At 41.4% G+C, this 21,695-nt stretch overlaps 1 protein-coding gene across 1 annotated transcript; it reads left to right on the top strand.

Annotated features, from left to right (window-relative positions):
* LOC140070169 (olfactory receptor 11A1-like) lies at positions 1–20,931 on the top strand. Its single transcript, XM_072116507.1, has 3 exons — positions 1–6; positions 77–281; positions 19,976–20,931. The coding sequence occupies exons 1-3, from the start codon at positions 1–3 to the stop codon at positions 20,929–20,931; spliced, it is 1,167 nt and encodes a 388-aa protein (XP_071972608.1).
* Positions 20,932–21,695: the final 764 nt, after the last annotated feature.

The raw sequence follows: 21,695 nt of genomic DNA, 5'->3' as shown, positions 1-21,695 counted from the left end.
ATGGAGGTAAGTATAGAATTTATTATAAGAATAAAAAACTTGGTACTTACCTTCTCAGGTCCTCTTCTCCCTGCAGCTCAGTCTTCTTCTCTTTGCAGTTTCCCAGCAGTGCAAGCAGAGGCATGTCTATGGTCTCTACCCACACACACCATTACGTGGCAGGATCCTGACATTTGACGTCATAGTGTTCGTGTGGTCAGAGTGCATATCGGCACCTCTGCCCGCTCTGCCAGGAAGCTGCAAAGAGAATCAGATGGAAACGAGGGGAGAAGAAGCTGGAGGTAAGTTTACAGTTTATTATTTTTAACAGGGCTCTGCTGTGGATATTTCATTAATGAGGGTGTTTGATCTGGACATTTCATTAAGGGGTCTTTGCTGTGGACATTACACTAAGGGGGCTCTGCTCTGGACATTTTATTAATGGGGGGCTCTGCTATGGCCATTTTATTATTAAGGGGAGGCTGCTGCTAGACATCTAATTAGTGAGGAGAGGCTGTTAGACATTTTATTAGTGAAAGGAGGCTACTACTGGACATTTCATTGATCAGGGGAGGCTGCAAAGAGTAGTGACTGCATTTCCCACTTTAGGCTTATGTTATCAAGTCAATACATTTTCCCAGTTTTTTCTGTGGTAAAATAAGATGCCTCAGCTTATACTCGAGTATGTACAGTATGTGTATATTCTTTTTCCTCACAGTGCAAAGGCCAAAGACAAGGGGGCATTATAGGTGTGTGTGTGGAGTGCTATAGAAAAAGGGTTATTATAATGTCCAATTTTCTGTAGCCCCTTCTTATAAAGACAGACAACAGAAAAGGGGGCATTTTAGACAGGGGGCTGCAGGAAATGGCACAATATATGGGTTGTGGCTAGATATGGATTATTTGTGGTCACCAAATTTTTTCGCATGGTGGGGTTAGCCTCTTACTATGGTGCCTGGGAATAAATTTGGTTACAGCCGGTCCCTACATACAAAATGGTTCAGGACCACTGCTCTACTCTTAGAGGAGAGGCGGTTCTACCATCACCATAGATAGGGGGCCTCCTCTACACCTAGAGGAGAGGCAATTCTACCATCGCCATAGACAAGGGGCATCCTTTACGCGCAGAGGAGAGATGGTTCTACCACTACCATAGACAGGGGGCATCCTCTACACCTAGAGGAGAGGAGGTTCTACCATCACCATAGACAGGGGGCATCCTCTACACCTAGAGGAGAGGCGGCTCTACCATCACCATAGACAGGGGGCATCCTCTACACCTAGAGGAGAGGAGGTTCTATCATCACCATAGACAGGGGACATCCTCTACACCTAGAGGAGAGGAGGTTCTACCATCACCATAGACAGGGGGAATCCTCTACACCTAGAGGAGTGGAGGTTCTACCATCACCATAGACAGGGGGCATCCTCTACACCTAGAGGAGAGGCAGTTCTACCATCACCATAGACAGGGGGAATCCTCTACACCTAGAGGAGTGGAGGTTCTACCATCACCATAGACAGGGGGAATTCTCTACACCTAGAGGAGAGGAGGTTCTACCATCACCATAGACAGGGGGCATCCTCTACACCTAGAGGAGAGGCAGCTCTACAATCACCATAGACAGGGGACATCCTCTACACCTAGAGGAGGGGAGGTTCTACCATCACCATAGACAGGGGGAATCCTCTACACCTAGAGGAGAGGCGGATCTACCATCACCATAGACAGGGGGCATCCTCTACACCTAGAGGAGAAGAGGTTCTACCATCACCATAGACAGGGGGCATCCTCTACATCTAGAGGAGAGGCAGTTCTACCATCACCACAGACCGGGGGCATCCTATATGCCTAGAGGAGAGGAGGTTCTACCATCACCATAGACAGGGGGCATCCTCTACACCTAGAGGAGAGGCAGTTCTACCATCACCACAGACCGGGGGCATCCTATATGCCTAGAGGAGAGGAGGTTCTACCATTGTAACTAACTATGGCTGATACCTTGTACAAGTTCAAGAGGGGCCTGATGCAGTTGGTGATTATAACATAGGTGGTTTGGGCAGCAGCCCATGGCCCCCAAACCGCCCACTAAATTTTATGCTGAGAAGGGGCTTCACCCATGAAATCCTCGTACACCTGTTCCTGACTTCAATACACATGTACACAAGAGCCATTCCCAAGAAGCTGATTCTAGTACCATATGTAGGAAGTGACTCCAGACTTGTAGGGGCTATAATATGGGGCCCCTCATCTCCTCAGAAAATATATATATGTATATATATATATATATATATATATATATATATTTGTATACTCACAGATTTATACACTGATATTTACATTTATGCACTTACACCGATCTATCCCTGTAGCTGCCAACCACCTGGAAGTAGACAGCAATAATTAGATACAAGATTATTAGCCCTGTCGGTCTGCTGTCCCCTCCCTTTTCCTGACATTTCTTATCTAAGCTGCCGCTTCATGCTGTGTACTGTGGAAGATGTGCACTGTTATATACATGTTACGCTCTACAACATATAATTATGCACATCCTCCATTCTTTTAGTGTTTCATGACAGCTGCCAGGGCCCCCTAACACTGTGGGCCCCATAGTAGCTGCTAGGGCTATTACCCCTGTAGTTACGCCCCTGCTCACTCCCCAATTTAGAATTCCCCTGATTCCCATTTTAAAAATTCTCATGATACATTTCACCTAATGACCCTTCTATTTTATTAATTTCAATTAATTAATCACAGACAAACTTCATCTATATCTTTGTATCATTAGTATTTGTAGTCATTGGTCCAACAATATCTAACCCTGGGTTTAACAAACATGGGAAAAAAAACTATGTCAAGAGAGTTAGCGTCTTATCCAAATAATTAATTTAATACGATGTTTACTCTCTTTTTAATTATACTCCAGGGACTGTGTCAATATATTTATTAGAGACTGAAACATAATTGGGGGGCGGCTGCAAATGGGAAGAGGAGGTATATAAAAAAAATTGAAAACCCTCTGCCTCACTTATAACATAACATGAGAGTAAAGGGATGGAGAGACTAGTCTGGATTTTACTTATGAATGTCTGACCCAGAGAAAATATATAATTTATGTATAAATTGTGTAAGTATTACTTTATATATTGATAAGTATTACACTTTTGTTTATATACTTTATACATACTTTTGGTATAGAGAAATCCCTTTAAGTTTTTATCGGAGAAATGATTTTAACATATCACACATCAGCTGATAGAATCCAAGTGCCATGTCGCCTATATCGTGTATGTTCCTTGGCCCAGGTGCAGATTAAGACCGCCATGGGTCCTGTGCTGTATAGTATGAATATTATAGGCCCTACAAGTCTGGAATTCACCTCCTATATATGGTACTAGAATCAGCTTCTTGGGAAATGGAGGATGCATCACTTCTGTCTGCATTCAGGGGTTCAGGACCTTTGGAGGACCTTCAAATGTCCTGAAATGGCTCTTGTGTACTTGTGTATTGGTGGTTGGTTTGGGTGGCCCAGGGCCCCTAGAAGGCTTGGGTCCCAAACCACTGCCCAAACCGCCTATATTATAGTCCACTACTGCAATGGCCTTTAGGAACCAAATGGCAGGAGAAATCTTGCTAAGGATCATAGTATATAGAACTATCACAAAACACAGAGTTGTCTTCTTCTGCACATTAGTGGCACCTTTTTTATGTCACATTTAACAAGAGAATTGTGTGGCACTCGGGAGGGTCACTGCAACCCTGGTTTATCATTACTGGATCAGTTATTCGGAGAGGAATATACAAATACATTTTCCAGGTGCCAGGGTTCGGCATGTGGTGGAAAGGGTGGATAAATTACTGGGAGGGGATGGGGATGACCCAGCTGTCGTGGTCCATGTTGGTACCAATGACAGAATAGATGGTAGGTGGAGGAGCCTGAAGAATAATTTTAAAGAACTAGGTTCAAAGCTTAAGGAAAGGACCTCCAAGGTAGTATTCTCCAGAATCCTACCTGTGCCATGCGCTACACAGAGCAGACAGCGGGAGCTCAGGGAGTTAAATGCATGGCTCAGATCCTGGTGTAGAGCAGAGGGATTTGGGTTCCTAGAGCATTGGGCTGACTTTTCACTGGGGTACAAGCTGTTTTCCGCAGATAACTTGCACCTAAATGGAAGGGGGGCTGCTGTGCTGGGGGAGAAGATCCTAGCAGGAGTGGCGGAGTATTTAAACTAGGACCGGGGGAGGAGGAAAAGAAAGACACTGAAGGGGTAGACAGGTCAGAGAGGGGGCAGGTTATGTTGGTGGGTGGTGAGGTGGGCGGTGTATGTGGGACCAAGGCAGTGGATAAGGAGATCCACAAGTTACAGAACAGTGGTGAGGATATATGTGCCAGTAAAATTACTTTAAATCGGACAAATAACTGTGGAAAATTAAATTGTATGTTCACAAATGCCAGAAGTATCGCAGGCAAAATGGGCGAGCTTGAGGCCCTGATATTAGAGGAACAGTTAGATGTTTGGGGTGTTAATATTCAAGTTTTTACACTCTTTCGGAAAGACAGGGCGAATAGGAGGGGAGGTGGTGTATGTCTGTATGTCAGAAGAGACTTAAAAGCGATTGTGAATGAGTCAGTGGTCTCAGAAGAGTGTGAGGAGGCTGAAACTTTGTGGGTTGAAATTCAAAGCCAAGAGAGCTTTGAGAAAATTATTTTTGGTGTAATATATAGACCCCCTAACATCTCTGAGGAAATAGAGGGTCACCTATATAAACAGATGGAGCGGGCTGCACAGGGGGGGACCGTTGTGATAATGGGAGACTTTAACTTTCCAAATATTCACTGGGGTCAGGGCTCGTCTTCATCTATGAAGGGGAGACATTTTATGAACATTCTTCAGGATAATTTTATGTTGCAGCTTGTAGAAGATCCCACAAGAGGTGACGCATTGTTGGACCTTGTGATTTCTAACAATGAGGAGATTATCCAAAATGTCAGTATCCGGGAACCCCTTGGGAACAGCGATCATAATATAATTATGTTCCTCTTAAACTTTAAAAAGCAGAAACAGGTGGGAAAATCGAAAACTTTGAATTTTAAGAGGGCTAATTTCCAGAAATTCAGGGCTGCAATACAGGATATAGACTGGGATCAGATACTGTCACATTGTGATACTAATGTTAAATGGGAGAAATTCAAATCTATCCTGGGTTTTACACTTCTAAATTTATTCCAATAGGTAACAAGTATAGACGGGCTAGATTACACCCCGCGTGGCTTACAGCTACAGTTAAAAGTGCAATTAAAGAGAAAAAGAGGGCATTTAAAAAATATAAATCTGACGGGTCACCTGAGGCTTTCAATACTTACAAAAAACTTACCAAAATCTGTAAAAAAGAAATCAAATCAGCCAAAATACAAAATGAAAGACAGGTGGCTAAAGATAGCAAAACAAATCCCAAGAATTTTTTTAGGTATATCAACGCAAAAAAAAATGGGTCAGAACAGGTTGGACCCCTTTATTCTGAAAATGGGGCATCGGTGACTGGAGACCAAGAGAAGGCGGAGTTACTTAATAGGTTTTTTAGCTCCAATTATACGATAGAAGAAAGAACTTCTGACGTGGGTGGTGCCAGTGCGGGTCATGGATCCTGTGATATACTAGACTGGCTTAATGTAGACATGATCCAATCTAAGCTCAATAAAATTAATGTGTACAAAGCTCCTGGACCAGATGGGTTACACCCCAGAGTTCTTAAAGAACTCAGTTCTGTTATTGCTGTACCGCTGTCTAAAATCTTCAGGGATTCCGTAATGTCTGGTGCGGTGCCAAGTGACTGGCGCAAGGCAAATGTGGTGCCAATATATAAAAAGGGCTCTAGAACTTCGCCAGGCAATTACAGGCCTGTAAGCTTAACTTCCATTGTGGGGAAAATACTGGAAGGGTTAGTAAAAGACTATATACTGGAGTATGTGACATCAAATAGTATAATAAGTGACAGCCAGCATGGGTTTACTAAGAATAGAAGTTGTCAAACTAACCTTATCTGCTTCTATGAAGAGGTGAGCAGGTGCCTGGATGGAGGAGCAGCTGTGGATATTGTGTTCTTGGACTTTGCAAAGGCATTTGACACTGTCCCTCATAGACGCCTGATGGGTAAAATTAGGGCTATTGGTTTGGCAGAAATCATTTGCAATTGGATTGCAAACTGGCTAGAGGATCGTATCCAGAGAGTTGTGGTCAATGATTCCTACTCGGAATGGTCACCAGTTATGAGTGGTGTACCCCAGGGTTCTGTGCTTGGCCCACTACTATTTAATATGTTTATTAATGATATAGAGGTAGGAATTAATAGCACTGTGTCTATTTTTGCAGATGACGCCAAACTGTGTAGTGTAATACAGTCTATGGAGGATATTCACAGGCTGCAGGGTGACTTGGACAAACTGAATGTTTGGTCATCCACTTGGCAAATGAGGTTTAATGTGGATAAATGTAAGGTTATGCACCTGGGGGCCAATAATCCAAAGGCAAAATATGTACTTGGGGGAGTAAATCTGGGAGAGTCCCTTGTTGAGAAGGACCTGGGGGTACTAGTAGATCATAAATTGAGTAACAGCATGCAATGTCAAGCAGCTGCCTCTAAAGCTAGTAGGATCTTGTCATGTATCAAAAGTGATCTGGACTCTAGTGATAGGGATGTAATATTACCACTATACAAGGCATTGGTTCGGCCTCACCTGGAATATGCTGTCCAGTTCTGGGCACCGGACCATAAAAAGGATGCCCTGGAGCTGGAGAGGGTTCAACGTAGAGCCACAAAAATGATAAGGGGTATGGAGGGTCTTAGTTATGAGGAAAGATTAAAACAACTAGATTTATTTAGTCTGGAAGAGAGACGACTACGAGGAGACATGATTAATTTATATAAATATATGAATGGTCCATACAAAAAATATGGTGGTAAGTTGTTCCAGATTAAATCAAATCAAAAGACGAGGGAGCACTGTCTCCGTCTGGAGAAAACAAGGTTTAATCACCAGAGGCGGCAGGGCTTTTTTACTATGAGAACTGTCAATCTGTGGAATAGCCTGCCTCAGGCGCTGGTCACAGCAGGGACAGCAGAGAGCTTCAAGAAGGGTCTAGATGCCTTTTTAAACCTAAATAACATTGATGGTTATGTTATATAGAATTGTTTCCCGTAAATCCCTTCCTCATTCAATCCCTTCCCTTCCCTTTCTTGGTTGAACTTGATGGACAAGTGTCTTTTTTCAACCATATAAACTATGAAACTAGGATGTAAAAGGGAAACCTCTACTGCTAGGATAAAGAAGAACACTCCCTATAGATCAGTGCCTGACTTTGAAGAAGCCTTAACATGACATGGGACAACAGCCTATCCAGTAAGTCTGTGCTGAAAGAAGAAGACTCCTAATTATAGACTGTACCATTTTGAAGTAATTTCTTCTTTTCGATTTGGCTCGGTACCACACCATAGATATGGGTCAGGAAGGGGAATATATCTCCTTACTGGGACCAGGATCAGTTATTAAAACTGTTTACTGTTACTTCAACATATTAAATAGTGTCAAATTAGAAGACTCAAGGGAACACTCCAGAAAATGTCCTTTATACTGGTGTTATTAAGCTGAATAGGGATCTGTTCCCATCTGCGTGTAGGACTTGTTGATGCGGTAAAATAACGTAACTCTAGTTGTTATATTATAGTCATTGGGTTTTTTTGGGACCCGTTATTGCACACTACAGAGGCTTCCATCCTAAAACAATGGATGTCACAAAACTATTGTGAACCTACCCTGTAGAAGACCCAGAATCCTTCCATCAGGACGACAGAAATAAGGGTGTAGATATGCTCTAGTCTCTGTCAATTCTTCGTTATACCGCTCTGATGAAGCAATGAATAATAATTCCTTTTTATTTATGTAGCACACACAGATTAGGCAGCGCTGCACAGATGTGGCCAAATCAGCCCCTGTCCCCAATGGGGCTCACAATCTAATCAACCTACTAGTATGTTTTGGAGTGTGGGAGGAAACCGGAGAGAACATACAAACTCTTTGCAGTTGTTGACCCTGGGACTTGAACCTAGGTCCCCAGCGCTGCATGGCTGTAATGGTAACCACTGAACCACCATGAATAATTAACTAATATCACTTATTCAGGGTTTTCATTTACTAGAAGAGATTGGGTGAAAGACCGGAAGATGGAGGCTCAGGTAAAACCTTTGGGATAAGATGTAGAAAACCACAGTAAAAGGGTGCCCACCATATGAAAGCAGCTGCAAGCCGGGTGTCCCTGGACTCACATCCCAATTGGGAGTGTGTATAGTAAGGCTCAAAAGAGACAAATATACGGAATCCACCATGATAGATGCTGCCAAATTCCAAAATAATATCTATCGTAACGGAACAGACCAAGATGATTTATTAAAATCAATGAATTATTATACGGAAAATCAAATGTGAAGGATGCCAATAAAGTGATTAGGGATATTTTTTGTTGCCCAAAACATGTAATTGGAATGTTTTAAATTTTACTTTTTGGTAAGTTATTTTAGTGATTTTAATAAACCATCTTAGCCCATTCATTGGACGGCTACAATAGATTTTACCTTGGAATTTGTCAGCGCCTATCACAGGGGATCCCGCATGTTGTTCTCTTCTGGGTTTTGATTGACATCCTTCAATGTGAATCCCTTTTATTTTTTGAGTGAGTTGTAGAGATACCGAAGTTATATTTGTTACATCTAAAAAACTTAACATTTCCAGAGCTATATTATTTTCTTTAACACCTTTTCCAGACACCTGTGACCTTTTTACATATTTTGACGTATCGGCACTTGGTAAGGTGTCAGATATTGATTGATCGAGCTAAGGTTTTCTCTAAATCATTTTGGGGCTTTTTCGATTTTTTGATCAATTTTTATTGAAACATTTACAACTAGTGAAAAGGTGGAAATTCGACACTTGGGCTTCATCTTTATGTTGATCACCACAGGAATTTTTTTTTACATTTTAATAGATCATACACATGCTTATGATTTTGTTTATTTTCATACATAAGTTCGGGGGAAAAAAGGGTGATTTGCATTTTTTTAAATGTAGCTTTATTTTTTTAAGCAGCCTAGGAATCCTAAACCTTTATGGGTCTGATCTCTCATAGAATATACATCAATACAATTTGGTCAAGATGGCAGTACCAATGGATAGGAGGGTGTACGGTGTTCTTCATTTAAAGGTTAAGAAATAGTACAGGAATGGTATAGGAATATAATTGTTTTTTCTAACTAGTTTTGCAAACAAGAAGATAATTTTGTTAATGGGGTTGTCTGAGGGTAGAAAAAAACCCTTGGGTGGCCGGGATGGGCAGGTTAAAAAAATAAACATGTACTTACCTCGGTGGTCCCTCCTGGCATCCAGCATTGTGATCTCTCTGGTCCGTGCCCCATGTAAACAAACAGGGGCATGGAAGCCGCGCCTGCGTTCAGCTTCCGGTCGGCCGAGACCGGACCGGTCAGGTTGGGTGGGCAGCCCCCTTGGCCGGCTAGAAGCTGAACGCAGTGCGGCTTCCATGCCCGTTTATTTACAGCGGCACAGACAGGAGAGATGGCAGCGCGAGACGCTAGGAGGGACCCTCAGAATTTTGTGCATGTCCAGCCCCAACATTAATACCTCAGGTGGCAAATTTATCGAGATGTCTAAGCCACTATGATAACTCTGACAGAGCCCTGAAGAAACTTTGCCAAGATTGTGTATAATGATAAGTCTGCCTTGATGTCTAGTTAAGTTTAGCAAGAACCAGGACCTTATTTGAAGGAATCTTCCTTTATAGGGCTCTTCATAACCTTCTAATAACACTGTGAATGTAGTCAGTCCAGAATATTTATCCTACATCTAATTTTTCAGATTCTCTCTCATCATGTGCAGTGACAATCAAACCACGGTCTCCGATTTCCTACTTCTTGGATTCAAGACTCATCCGAATTTTAAGTTTTTCGTTTTCTTCTTGTTTTTGATCATATATGTTGTTATAATATTCGGAAACACCATGATTATCATTTCAATTTCACTTATGGAATATCTGGACATTCCTATGTTCATTTTTTTAAAGCATTTGGCTTTGGCTGATGTGATGTTCACCACAAATATCATACCCAATATGTTGCACGTCATCATGATGGAAGGTGCTGAGATATCTACCAAGGGTTGCTTCACTCAATATTATTTCCACTGTATCTCCGTGTTTGCTCAGTCCTTGGTGCTCACTATGATGTCTTTTGACCGTTATATAGCCATCTGCCATCCTTTGCGTTATTCTACTGTTATGAACCATAAACTTTGTCGCCATCTTGTTTTTTGGTCTTGGGCCACGGGGATCCTTATAATGCCAAGTGAGATGGTTTCATTGTCTCAGCTGAAGTTCTGTTCTTCTAACATCATTGACCATTTTTTCTGTGACTTTGCACCGGTCATAAAAATGTCATCTTCGGATACTTCTTTGGTTGTATGGGAAGACTTGGTTTTTACCATCCTCCTCATTGTTTTTCCATTTGTATTGGTCATTGTATCATACACTTGTATATTTCTCTCCATTCTGAAGATCTCTACAACGACCGGCAGGAAGAAAGCCTTCTCTACATGTAGCTCCCATTTAATTACTCTGAGCACGTACTATGGTGCCATTATCACTATCTACGTGTTTCCAGTGGATGAGACCGCACTCACTGCAAATAAACTGAAATCCCTTTTATATATCGTTCTAACCCCTTTTATTAACCCCATTATATACAGTATAAGAAATCGAGAAATAAGAAAAGGGTTTAAGCAATTGTTATGTAACAGAAAAGAATAGAAATCCCATATTTTCAGATCATGTAGTATTTTTTACAGCATTTAGAGAGCAAAGTAAAGGAAAGTATTAGCTTAACCTGCAAACTAGGAAGCTGCAAATATAACATTGAGAAATATATGTGAACAGTATATAGGCGGCCATTGCACAGTTGGATATAGTCTATTAAGATCTTTGTAAGAAGCTGGAGAAGATTCTTTAATGAAAGCTCATAAATTTTAATCAAAGTGTTTTTTGTAGAAATGCTTCAATTAAATCTCAATATAAACTATATACCTCCAAATTTATTTTCTCAGACCAATCAAAATTAAAGGTGTTTAGATTCAGAAGGAAAAAGGTTTTTTATAGGTTGAAAGATAGGTGCACACTTCCTGCTTACATTCAGGTTCCAGTTAAAAATTGCGGAGGTTACATTATGGTCTTGGGAATTTTTGGAGGTGGTGACACAATGCTGCTGATGCGGCAAACAAAGGAAAAAGTAAGTAAAAAGACAAAGCTGGTGAGTCTATGAGTAAACCCATCCAGCTGTTCCTACCTACTTACCGATGCGACCCAAGGCAGTAAGTTGGAGACGTTCCATTCCTTTGTCAAAGTGAAACACAGACAAAAACACAACAAAACAAAACACAGCCTACCTTAACCATTTGCATATCAGAACAACATCATAAGGAGACAGATGAGTTTATCGAAATTCAATTAAGACTGTCAGGATTGAAATAGAGCAGTGTTCAGACCAGAGCAAGACAGAAAGACAAACAAGTGTGAAATCATAGTCAGACAAAAAAAGGAGTTCCAATAGCAAATAAATGAGATCTGGTTTGTTAAAGGAAACCTACCATCTCGGATCTGCCTATTAAGGTAGATCCGGTGGCAGGTTTGACTAATGAATGACTTGAGAGCCCTTTTTAGGGCTAATCCTTGGATGGCCTGTAACTTTATAAATCTTTTATCACTTAATATGCAAATATCTGATAGAGGCTACTGGGGCATGGAGTAGCCAGAGCCGAAGCTACACAGCGAGGCTACACCACTCCCTAGTAGCCTCTTTGGATCCTACTACTATGAGATCTTCAGCGCGCAGCTCCTGGCCACTCATCCGCGCTCTACATAGACTCTTTATGCAGAGCCGGCGTCTGCGTGTAGTTGGCTGCGAAGCCGGAGCTACTGGGCATGGTTAATAGCTCTGGAGCCAAGTACGCGCAGCCGCCATAGATAGTCTATGCAGAGTGTGGAAGAGTGTGCACAGCTACCAAGAGCTGTGGGCTGAAGATCTCATAGAAGGAGGATCTAAAGAGGCTACTAGGACGTGGAGTAGCTGCGCCGGGTAGCTTCAGCTCTGGCTCCTCCACGCCCCAGTAGCCTCTTTCAGATATTTGCATAATAGGTGATAAAAGATTTATAAAGTTACAGGCCACTCAAAGGTTAGCCCTAAAAAAGGTTCCCATTCATTAGTTGAACCGGCCACCGTATCTACTTTAATAGGCAGATCCGAGATGGTAGGTTTCCTTTAAAGTTGTAGAAGGTAAAATTTAAAATCACCTGCATGAGTTTCCACATATGAAGTTGCTTGCAATTGGACCAGCTAACTATAAAACAAAATGTATGCTCTTTTTTATATAGAAATCCCTGGGGATAATGGTTGTTGCTATGAGGCAGCATTCCTCAATTTTTTTTCCAACAAATGGATTGGGTGCATATAAACATAAAGACATGGTAGAAGAAGCCTTCTTCTGGACTTATAATCCAAGAGAGCACAGTCATTATTGGTCCATGTGTCACAATGTCAAATGATATCACTTCTAAAATGTACAATAACATTTTTTAGGATTTATACCTATCTAAAAGATTTATGGTATATCTTCAGGTTTTTTTTAATTAAAGTAAAGCAGAATACAATCATAAAAGGACAATCGGTAATCTTACAATTGGCTCATTGCACTTTAAATATCTACTCAGCCGTGCAAGTCGCATGATGTCTACAGTGTAGAAGTCCATTAAAATTGAACATGTCCAAGAAGATTAGTGGTTGGTTATCCTTCTTCTAAAGCTGTAGTCCGATTTCTGGTTCCAATATTGTGGCGAGAGTCCACGTGCATACCATTCTCCTTTCCGGGAAGATGGTATGATCAAGAAAAGTGGAAAAGTAAACAAATATAACAATACGACTAATATAACAACCTGTGAGAGTGGGTTACGTATTTCTTAGGGTTACATATTTCTTAGCTAGTGGTTAGCATAGGGGGAGTTGTTGTCCTCCTGTTGTGGACTATCTTTTGGACTCAAAGAAGGCCTGGAAGGGGGTGGGGGATGCATCTTCTTACTCCCAACCTCGTATTGTATCTTGACTGATCACTTTTCTGAATGAGGGGGGTGTCACTTTCTTTCCAATGCCTAGTGATGACTAGCTTGGTTGACATCAGTAGATGAGCTTCTACTACTCTTACAGATGGGGGTATGGAGTCTATATCGATCGCCCTTGCGCTTGCATGTAATTACTTCCCTCACCTGGACAGCCCCACAGGATATGCAAGGTGTTGCCTCTTACACCACATTCCCTCCAACACATGGTAGTAGAAGAGTGGTATATTTATGCCAGTCCTATTGGGCTCATTACCGTTTTGATGATAGCCTTTTGGTACGCAGTGCATCTAAATAACGAATATGTACAGGCAGTCCCCGGGATACATAAAAAATAGGGTCCATAGGTTTGATCTTAAGTTAAATTTGTATGTAAGTGGAAACTGTATATTTTATAATTGTAGATCCTGACAGAATTTTTTTTGCCCCAGTGACAATCGGAGTTTCAAAATTTTTTGCTGTAATGGTACCAAGGATAATCAATAAAGCTTCATTACAGACCCCTTACAGCTGATTATTGTAGTCTGAGTCTATAGTAACATCCAGAGAGCTTCACCAGAGGTCACAGTGGACAGAGGGGTCCGTCTTAAACTAAGGGTCGTCTGTAAGGGGGGGGCCTTAAGTAGGGGACCGCCTGTATTGGAAATTTCTTCCGTTTTGACACTCCAGAGAAGAGGATATGTGGTGTGGTTGTGTATTCATGTATAATTTTTTAGCTCCCATATAACGGAGGCAGCGCATGCACACCCTCTTCTTCTCTAGAGTGCTGAACAGGGGAGTAGCAGAATCCCATTCTTCAGAAGGTGATTCTCACAAACAAAGATCACGCAGGTCACGACTGTCTGAAGACTTTGATAATTTGGGCATAAACAACAGATAGTTGGTTCCTGTGGCTTCCAGAAATAAATTTTGAGTTGTTGAGAAAGATGGTGTTTTAAAAGAAAACCCATGGAACAACTTGGGTTGGGGGCATGCATCCTCTTCCTGCCATTATATACTAGTGTCATCTAAAAAATAGCGATAGGCGGACCCAAGGAAGTTCGGGTCCTGAACCCAAACCTGTAACACTCGTTATATATGGCAGTGGCAATTAAATCATTAAGGCACGCCAGCATTTTTGAAAGGATTATTGCTCCCTGTTGAAGTCATGGGGGGGTGATGATCCTCCTCAAAGTGGCAGTAGGATGGGCTGTCGGGCTTTGCCAGTTGCATTTAGAGTGATAACACTTGCCAGTACTGATCGTAGGTGTTTACTGGTGGGACAGTTGAGCTGAATCTGGATCCAAAGTTCTGAAGTTTGGACTTTCCAAACCTGCAAAGTTCGGCACTGACCCAAATTTCGTGGTCTGCCCTGCTTAATATTGCTAGAGAATGCTAATAGTAAGGCTTTTCGGTGTTTCCTTTCTTGGGCCATTAAATACTTAGGGGTCTTTATCTCCTCAGACATAACAAAACCCTTCACGCATTTGGAGCACATCCGTGTACATCATGTGATGAGGAGCGCCCTTCTCTTTTCCGTGACCACCAGTGCCTTCATTTAATGGCAGGGCCTTTTCCTGGTGCCTACATGTACATGTAAGGTTCATTTGTGATGGGTGGATCATATCCAACTGACATTCCAGATTTTAACCCCATTCTTAGTAGCTCAATCCGCCTATTGCAGAATATCTCACTGATTGATCAAGCCCTCCTCTCCCTCATCTTCTTCTACCATCTGGGCACTTGGGGAGAAATGGATTGACAGACTTGCGAAGCACATGTAAGGCGATCATCTTCATATGCTTGCCTCCCACCTGGAGGTTCAGGGAGAGAGTATAGAAGCTTGGATCTCAAAGGAATACTCCAGTGGTCAGTACACCAAACAAATAATTATTGTGGTGCAGCAAAAAAAAAAAGACCAACTAATAGGAGGTGCAGATTACGCAGAGACTTTGCCAATGAAGGCTTCCTTGTAGGTGTGTTGAGACTTATAGCCATTTATGCTCAACTAGTGTATTCTGGGAAAATATGCAAATACATTTTCCAGGATGGGATAAGGAAAACCATCCCTTTTTTTAGCTACATTTTTAGAAAGCTCCCTTAATATCAAGCATGACTTTCATGATGCAGGATTAAAACCAAACCAGTATATCTATTCCAGAAGGAGCAGGTTCCCAACCATAGACAGCACTGTTTTAAATCTGAAACTTTGGCAGTTTGATTCCCACTAGATCTGACTCCAAACTTCATCCCCAGTTCAGGTTCAACTCAACCCACCTATTGTAGCCACCAGCACCGATCAATGGCATTATCTGTATAAATGCTGCCAGCAAAGTCACAATGCCATTTACATTGATCCGGCATGTGCGCATCGGCACTTACTTGGGGGCAGCACTGCACAACACCATTTTGGGGATTATTGTCAATACCCAAAGACATCATGGGGAGTGCTAATCCTCCCCTCAATGGCTGCGCACACGTGCCACATCGATTTAAGTTCCACCGGCACAATCTCTGGTGTAATTTGTGGTGTTGTTCAGGATGAACAGAATTTCAGTTCGGATTCAGCCCAAACCTCTATGGGTCCAATGATACTTGTGAATAAGCCCTAGCCAGTGCAGATTTTTTTCTTAAAAATAAGCTGCCTTCCTGGAGGCCCAACCTGGCCTTGGGGAACTGGGTTCTCCTGCTCCCACACTTTCCGGAAGGTCACCACATCGTGGACGCACCCTGGGAACTTCAGCTCTGGTTCTCCGACACTCCCCTTAGGCCAAGTCGTGGATATCGAAGGGCATCACCGTTTTCAAACAAAACACTAGCCGATTCCAAAAGGGCTCCCGGAAGTCGGTCACCACTCCCACAACCTCAACCTCTCCATCATGGAATTTGTCACCGTGATTTTCCAGGAAATTCTGCCAAATCAAATTTAGGATTTCAGATTTGGATTTAATTCTACTTCATCCCATTTGATTTGCTCATCAATAATGGGAACTCATAATTGTTAGTTAATCCTTGGTTAATTAAAATATTTTTCCTCCATGACCTTTGACCCACAATAGTGAGACACTATTCATTGTCCCAAGTCGACATCATTTCAGTTCTAAGTCCCTGAGATCCAGTAATATGTAGAATTGTTGTTAATTAGGAAAAGGATGTTATTGTTTTGTTTTCTAACATCTAATTACCCTCTAGGGAGTTTATTGGTATTCTTAAGGCAATACGTGGCTCAATGGATGAGGATCCAAATTTCTGGGGTCCTATATATAGACCTCACATACATAACGAAAAATTTCAGCAGTGAACATGCTATAAGTTGCAGTTGAAGTCCACACTCTACCTCCATATTGGCTGCCACTAAACTAATGAAAAACTATTAGTACTTGGACCTAAAATATTGTAAGTATTTCCTTAATGTTATATCATTTACAAATAATTGAGATGCAACAGATATAAGACGTTTAAGCAACAGCGAGATATATTGTATGCATTTTATTGTTATATCTCATGTGGAATTGAATTATTCATAAAATTATTCGCAGTTGATTATTCATAAAAAATATTCATAAAATATAAATACTAGTGAAATATCAGAATGAATCAAAATTAATTATTAATTAAATTAATTAAATTACATTTAAAAAATGTAAAATAAATAATATAGTTAAATGATGCTAATAGTAAAAATGAAATTTAAATTTAAAAAAATGTATAACCAGACTTTAAATAAAATGTTATAATATATATATATATATATCCCAGATGATTAAATTTTTTTTAAATAAAATTTTTTTTTGGGTTAATTAAATGTCTTTGGAGTTTTAGCCCAGAGAAGCGAAAAAACCCCCAGAAGGACGTCCAGTTACTTCATAAAAACAAGTTTTTCCCAATGGACAGGACTATATCCATGTGTAGTATTGTATTACGCTGCTTATTAGCTGTGCTAGTGATTATGGTCAGTGGCAAGGACTGAACATGACCAACAACATAATAGCCTCGTAATTGACTCATATTTCCTCTTTGGGACACAATGAAACCTAACACCATACAATGTAATGTTACAGAAATGACATCCTTGTAATGTATCCACAATAATTAGTTAATCAGCCGCTTAGAAAGATTAATGAAGGTATTAAATATAATTCAATATACATAACTTAATGAAACACTGAATGCCCAGAGAGACTCTTATCTGCAGATGTTAAATGCTACAGCTACACACAGACAATAAGCACAGCGTCATTATTTTACCAAAATAATATTAGTACATAGTGTCCTATCTGCAGGCAGCATGTTATAGAGCAGGAGGAGCTGAGCAGATTGTACATAGTGTCCTATCTGCAGGCAGCATGTTATAGAGCAGGAGGAGCTGAGCAGATTGTACATAGTGTCCTATCTGCAGGCAGCATGTTATAGAGCAGGAGGAGCTGAGCAGATTGTACATAGTGTCCTATCTGCAGGCAGCATGTTATAGAGCAGGAGGAGCTGAGCAGATTGTATATAGTGTCCTATCTGCAGGCAGCATGTTATAGAGCAGGAGGAGCTGAGCAGATTGTACATAGTGTCCTATCTGCAGGCAGCATGTTATAGAGCAGGAGGAGCTGAGCAGATCATAAATAGTGTCCTATCTACAGGCAGTATGTTATAGAGCAAGAGGAGCTGAACAGATCACACATAGGGGCACATTTACTTACCCGGTCCTGTCGCGATCCCCAATCCATATGGTCCGACAAAGATGAAGTCCGGCGCGATTCACCAACATTGTGCGCCCGATATCCTGCATCTGTCGCTTCCCCCGCTCAGGTCTGCCGGAGTTCACCTTCTTCTTCCCGGTGCATGTGAGTGCATGTCTTGCGACACAATTTGCAATGTTAAATCCAGTGCATTGTCATAATCCGTTGGATCGTCCGACTGCCCGCCCCCAACCGGTTTGTGTCGCGTGAAAGCCGGCATCGATGCGGCAAAATCCGATCGTGTGGCCAAAAACTCCCGTTAAATGCGGTGCAACTCGGAAATTTACGGTAAACCCAACGAAAATGCGGTCTGCGGACACTTAGTAAATGAGCCCCATAGGGTCCTATCTGCAGGCAGCTTGTTATAGAGCAGGAGGAGAGGAGGATATTGTACATAGTGTCCTATCTGCAGGCAGCATGTTATAGAGCAGGAGGAGCTGAGCAGATTGTACATAGTGTCCTAGCAGCCTGCAGCATGTTATAGAGAAGGAGGAGCTAAGCAGATTGTACATAGTGTCCTATCTGCAGGCAGCATGTTATAGAGCAGGATAAGCTGAGTACAGTAGATCGAACATATTGTTACTGTATATTTTCAAGCAGCATGTTATAGAGCAGGAAGATCTAAGCAACACTGTCTTTTTTAGAGCTGAGTCTTCTGGCAGCGGCAGCCAATTGCTGTCTACTTTAGTGACGTGTTGTCCACTGTGTCGCCACCGAAGTGGCCAGCGATTATCTGCTGCTGTCATATGATGTGACTGAGCCCTAAGCCTAATTCAACTATTCATTATACACAAATATAATGGATAACCTCTGTGACACTGGTGCCGATCTATAAAGGTAAGTTATTTTTTTAATACTTTGATTACAGTAAGTAGGAGCCCATTATTTAAAGGTTAGCAAATCCCCTTAATATTCATAACCTCCCTGGTTGTCTAGGGGAGAGAAGGGATTATTCCTAGTAATAGTTATGGTCAAGGGTCAAGAAGATGTATATGGTAATATCCCTGTGATGTACAGTAGTAGATTTACATTCTTTATAATATGCGGCAGTTAAGGGGGGGTTTTGGTAACATCCCTGGTGGTCTAGGGCAGGAATGGAATTTAAGCATAAATTACAAAGAATATTAGTATTTCAGGTTGTAAAAATTTAGAAAATTCACTCAAAAAATTCCCAGTAACTAGTGATTTGTTTACAGATGCAAAAACCAGTAGAATTTTTTTCCCTGACCTTTGTGCTAATTTTTCTGTAAGTGTTTCATGTAGTATGTGCTCCAAAGAGGACCTGTCAGGGCGATTTGGGACACTAAACCAGCCACAGGGCGGTGACTTGCGCCTGTGCAGTCGTGTAGTGAACCACGGCGCATGCACATTGCAGCAGGGGTGTAGTATGCGCTCTTCACTGCTCGACCGTGCGGACACCGGCAGCCCCATCATGAGGTAAGTATTAATGTTTTCTATTTTAAAAGCGGGCACCTGGGGATTTTCTAGAGGATGAATTGCAACACTAAATCAACAGTCCACAAGGACCTGTGGGTGGTTTACTGCCCCGAATTGCCCGTCCAGGTCCTCTTTAAAGTTTGACAATAAGTGTTGTGGCTCCAGATCTGTTTCATTTGTAGCACCCACCGTGTGGATGATATGTGAACACATGCCCCCCCACGTTTTGTGGAAATTATTCGCGAGGAAATTGGCCTGTGATGCAAAATTTGACCCAGATTCTGTTGATTCTGGAAGAAACCCATGATCACAAACTACTATGTGGATATTACCTTAAAATAACTATACTAACTTATCCAACTTCCAATCTTCTGCTTCTTCCTTGGCGACACTTGACTGGTCTTCTGCCACCTCTTCCAGTCTAGACCAATCACAGGCTGCTTGGGATCACAGAATACTGTGATTGGTGAGGGACCAGCCCATGAGAACGGCAGAAAATTGGAAAAAGTAAGTTCAGTGCTTTTCATTTTGGCCAATCCACATAATCATTCCAACTTGCGGATGAAGTTCCTCCTGTAGAAAGTCATCCTAGAAGCTTCAAATAATGAATTCCGATTACCTTTCAGGTCCACAGATTCTTCGAAGTTCCATAACTATGTGTGAACAGAACCAGACTACAGTGACAGAATTCATACTTCTTGGCTTCCAGAGTTTTTCCAACCTCAAGGCCTTACTTTTCAGTCTTGTATTTTCAGTTTACGTGATCATATTATGTGGAAATCTTCTCATTATTGTACTTGTGTCGACCAATCATCGTCTGCAAGTTCCTATGTTTTACTTTCTAAAGAACTTGGCACTTGTGGACATTTTGTTCACCACCAACATTGTCCCCAATATGTTATACATTATTCTCATGGAAGGTGGGAAGATATCCACCACTGGATGCTTTGTGCAGTACTATGTGCACTGCATTTGTATATACACCCAATCTGTCATCCTCTCCGTTATGTCCTTGGATAGATACATGGCCATCTGTCAACCTCTTCATTATTTTACCGTCATGAACCCCAAAGTATGTTTTCATCTTGCTTTTTGGTCTTGGGCGGCCGGATTCTTCCTCATTCCAAGTGAGTTCCTTTTGATATTCCAGTTACAGTTCTGTGAATCGGCCATCATTGACCACTTTTTTTGTGATTTTGCCCCTTTCCTTAGACTTTCCTCGTCAAACACAGAAATTATAAGATGGCAAGACTTTATGATTTCCGTTCTTCTCATCTTCCTTCCATTTTTGTTTGTCATCGTGTCCTACGTGTGCATTTTTATCACCATCCTGAAGATCTCTACGGCTGCGGGAAGGAAGAAGGCTTTCTCTACCTGTAGCTCTCATCTGGCTACCGTCAGCACCCATTATGGGGCGTTGGTTACCATCTATATTTTTACCGCCCGAGGCAATTCTCTTCCTGAAAATAAGTGGAGATCTCTGTTATATACAGTCCTAACACCGTTCATTAATCCAATTTTATACAGTATGAGGAACCAAGAATTTAGAAAAGTGTTAAAGAAATTAATTTGCCGCAGATGAAATTTATCTTTCAATGGTTTAGCAAAATTTTTGAAAAATGTTTAATAAATTGAATCCATTTTATACTCTGTAGTTGGTTTTGTCTCGAACTAAACAACAAATACTGAAGCGATCAATCAGAATTTAGAGGCTCTAGAGCAGGTTCAATCAGACTTTAGAGGCTCTAGAGCAGGTTCAATCAGACTTTAGAGGCTCTAGAGCAGGTTCAATCAGACTTTAGAGGCTCTAGAGCAGTTTCAATCAGAATTTAGAGGCTCTAGAGCAGGTTCAATCAGAATTTAGAGGCTCTAGAGCAGGTTCAATCAGAATTTAGAGGCTCTAGAGCAGGTTCAATCAGAATTTAGAGGCTATAGAGCAGGTTCAATCAGACTTTAGAGGCTCTAGAGCAGGTTCAATCAGACTTTCGAGGCTCTAGAGCAGGTTCAATCAGAATTTAAAAGCTCTAGAGCAGGTTCAATCAGACTTTCGAGGCTCTAGAGCAGGTTCAATCAGACTTTCGAGGCTCTAGAGCAGGTTCAATCAGAATTTAAAAGCTCTAGAGCAGGTTCAATCAGACTTTAGAGGCTCTAGAGCAGGTTCAATCAGAATTTAGAGGCTCTAGAGCAGGTTCAATCAGACTTTAGAGGCTCTAGAGCAGGCCCATGTAGACTTTCTATAAGCCTATATTAAACACCTTACAAAAAAAGGGAATTAATCAACTACATAATAAAAGTTAATATTTTTTATTTCATCTAATTTAAAAACAAACCGCTTACAAATCATCT

Source organism: Engystomops pustulosus, chromosome 7 (assembly GCF_040894005.1).
Source record: "Engystomops pustulosus chromosome 7, aEngPut4.maternal, whole genome shotgun sequence".
In the NCBI taxonomy this organism is placed as follows: Eukaryota; Metazoa; Chordata; class Amphibia; order Anura; family Leptodactylidae; genus Engystomops; species Engystomops pustulosus.
The sequence above is the reverse complement of the archived record's forward strand: the minus strand, read 5'-3'. Positions and strand labels throughout refer to the sequence as shown.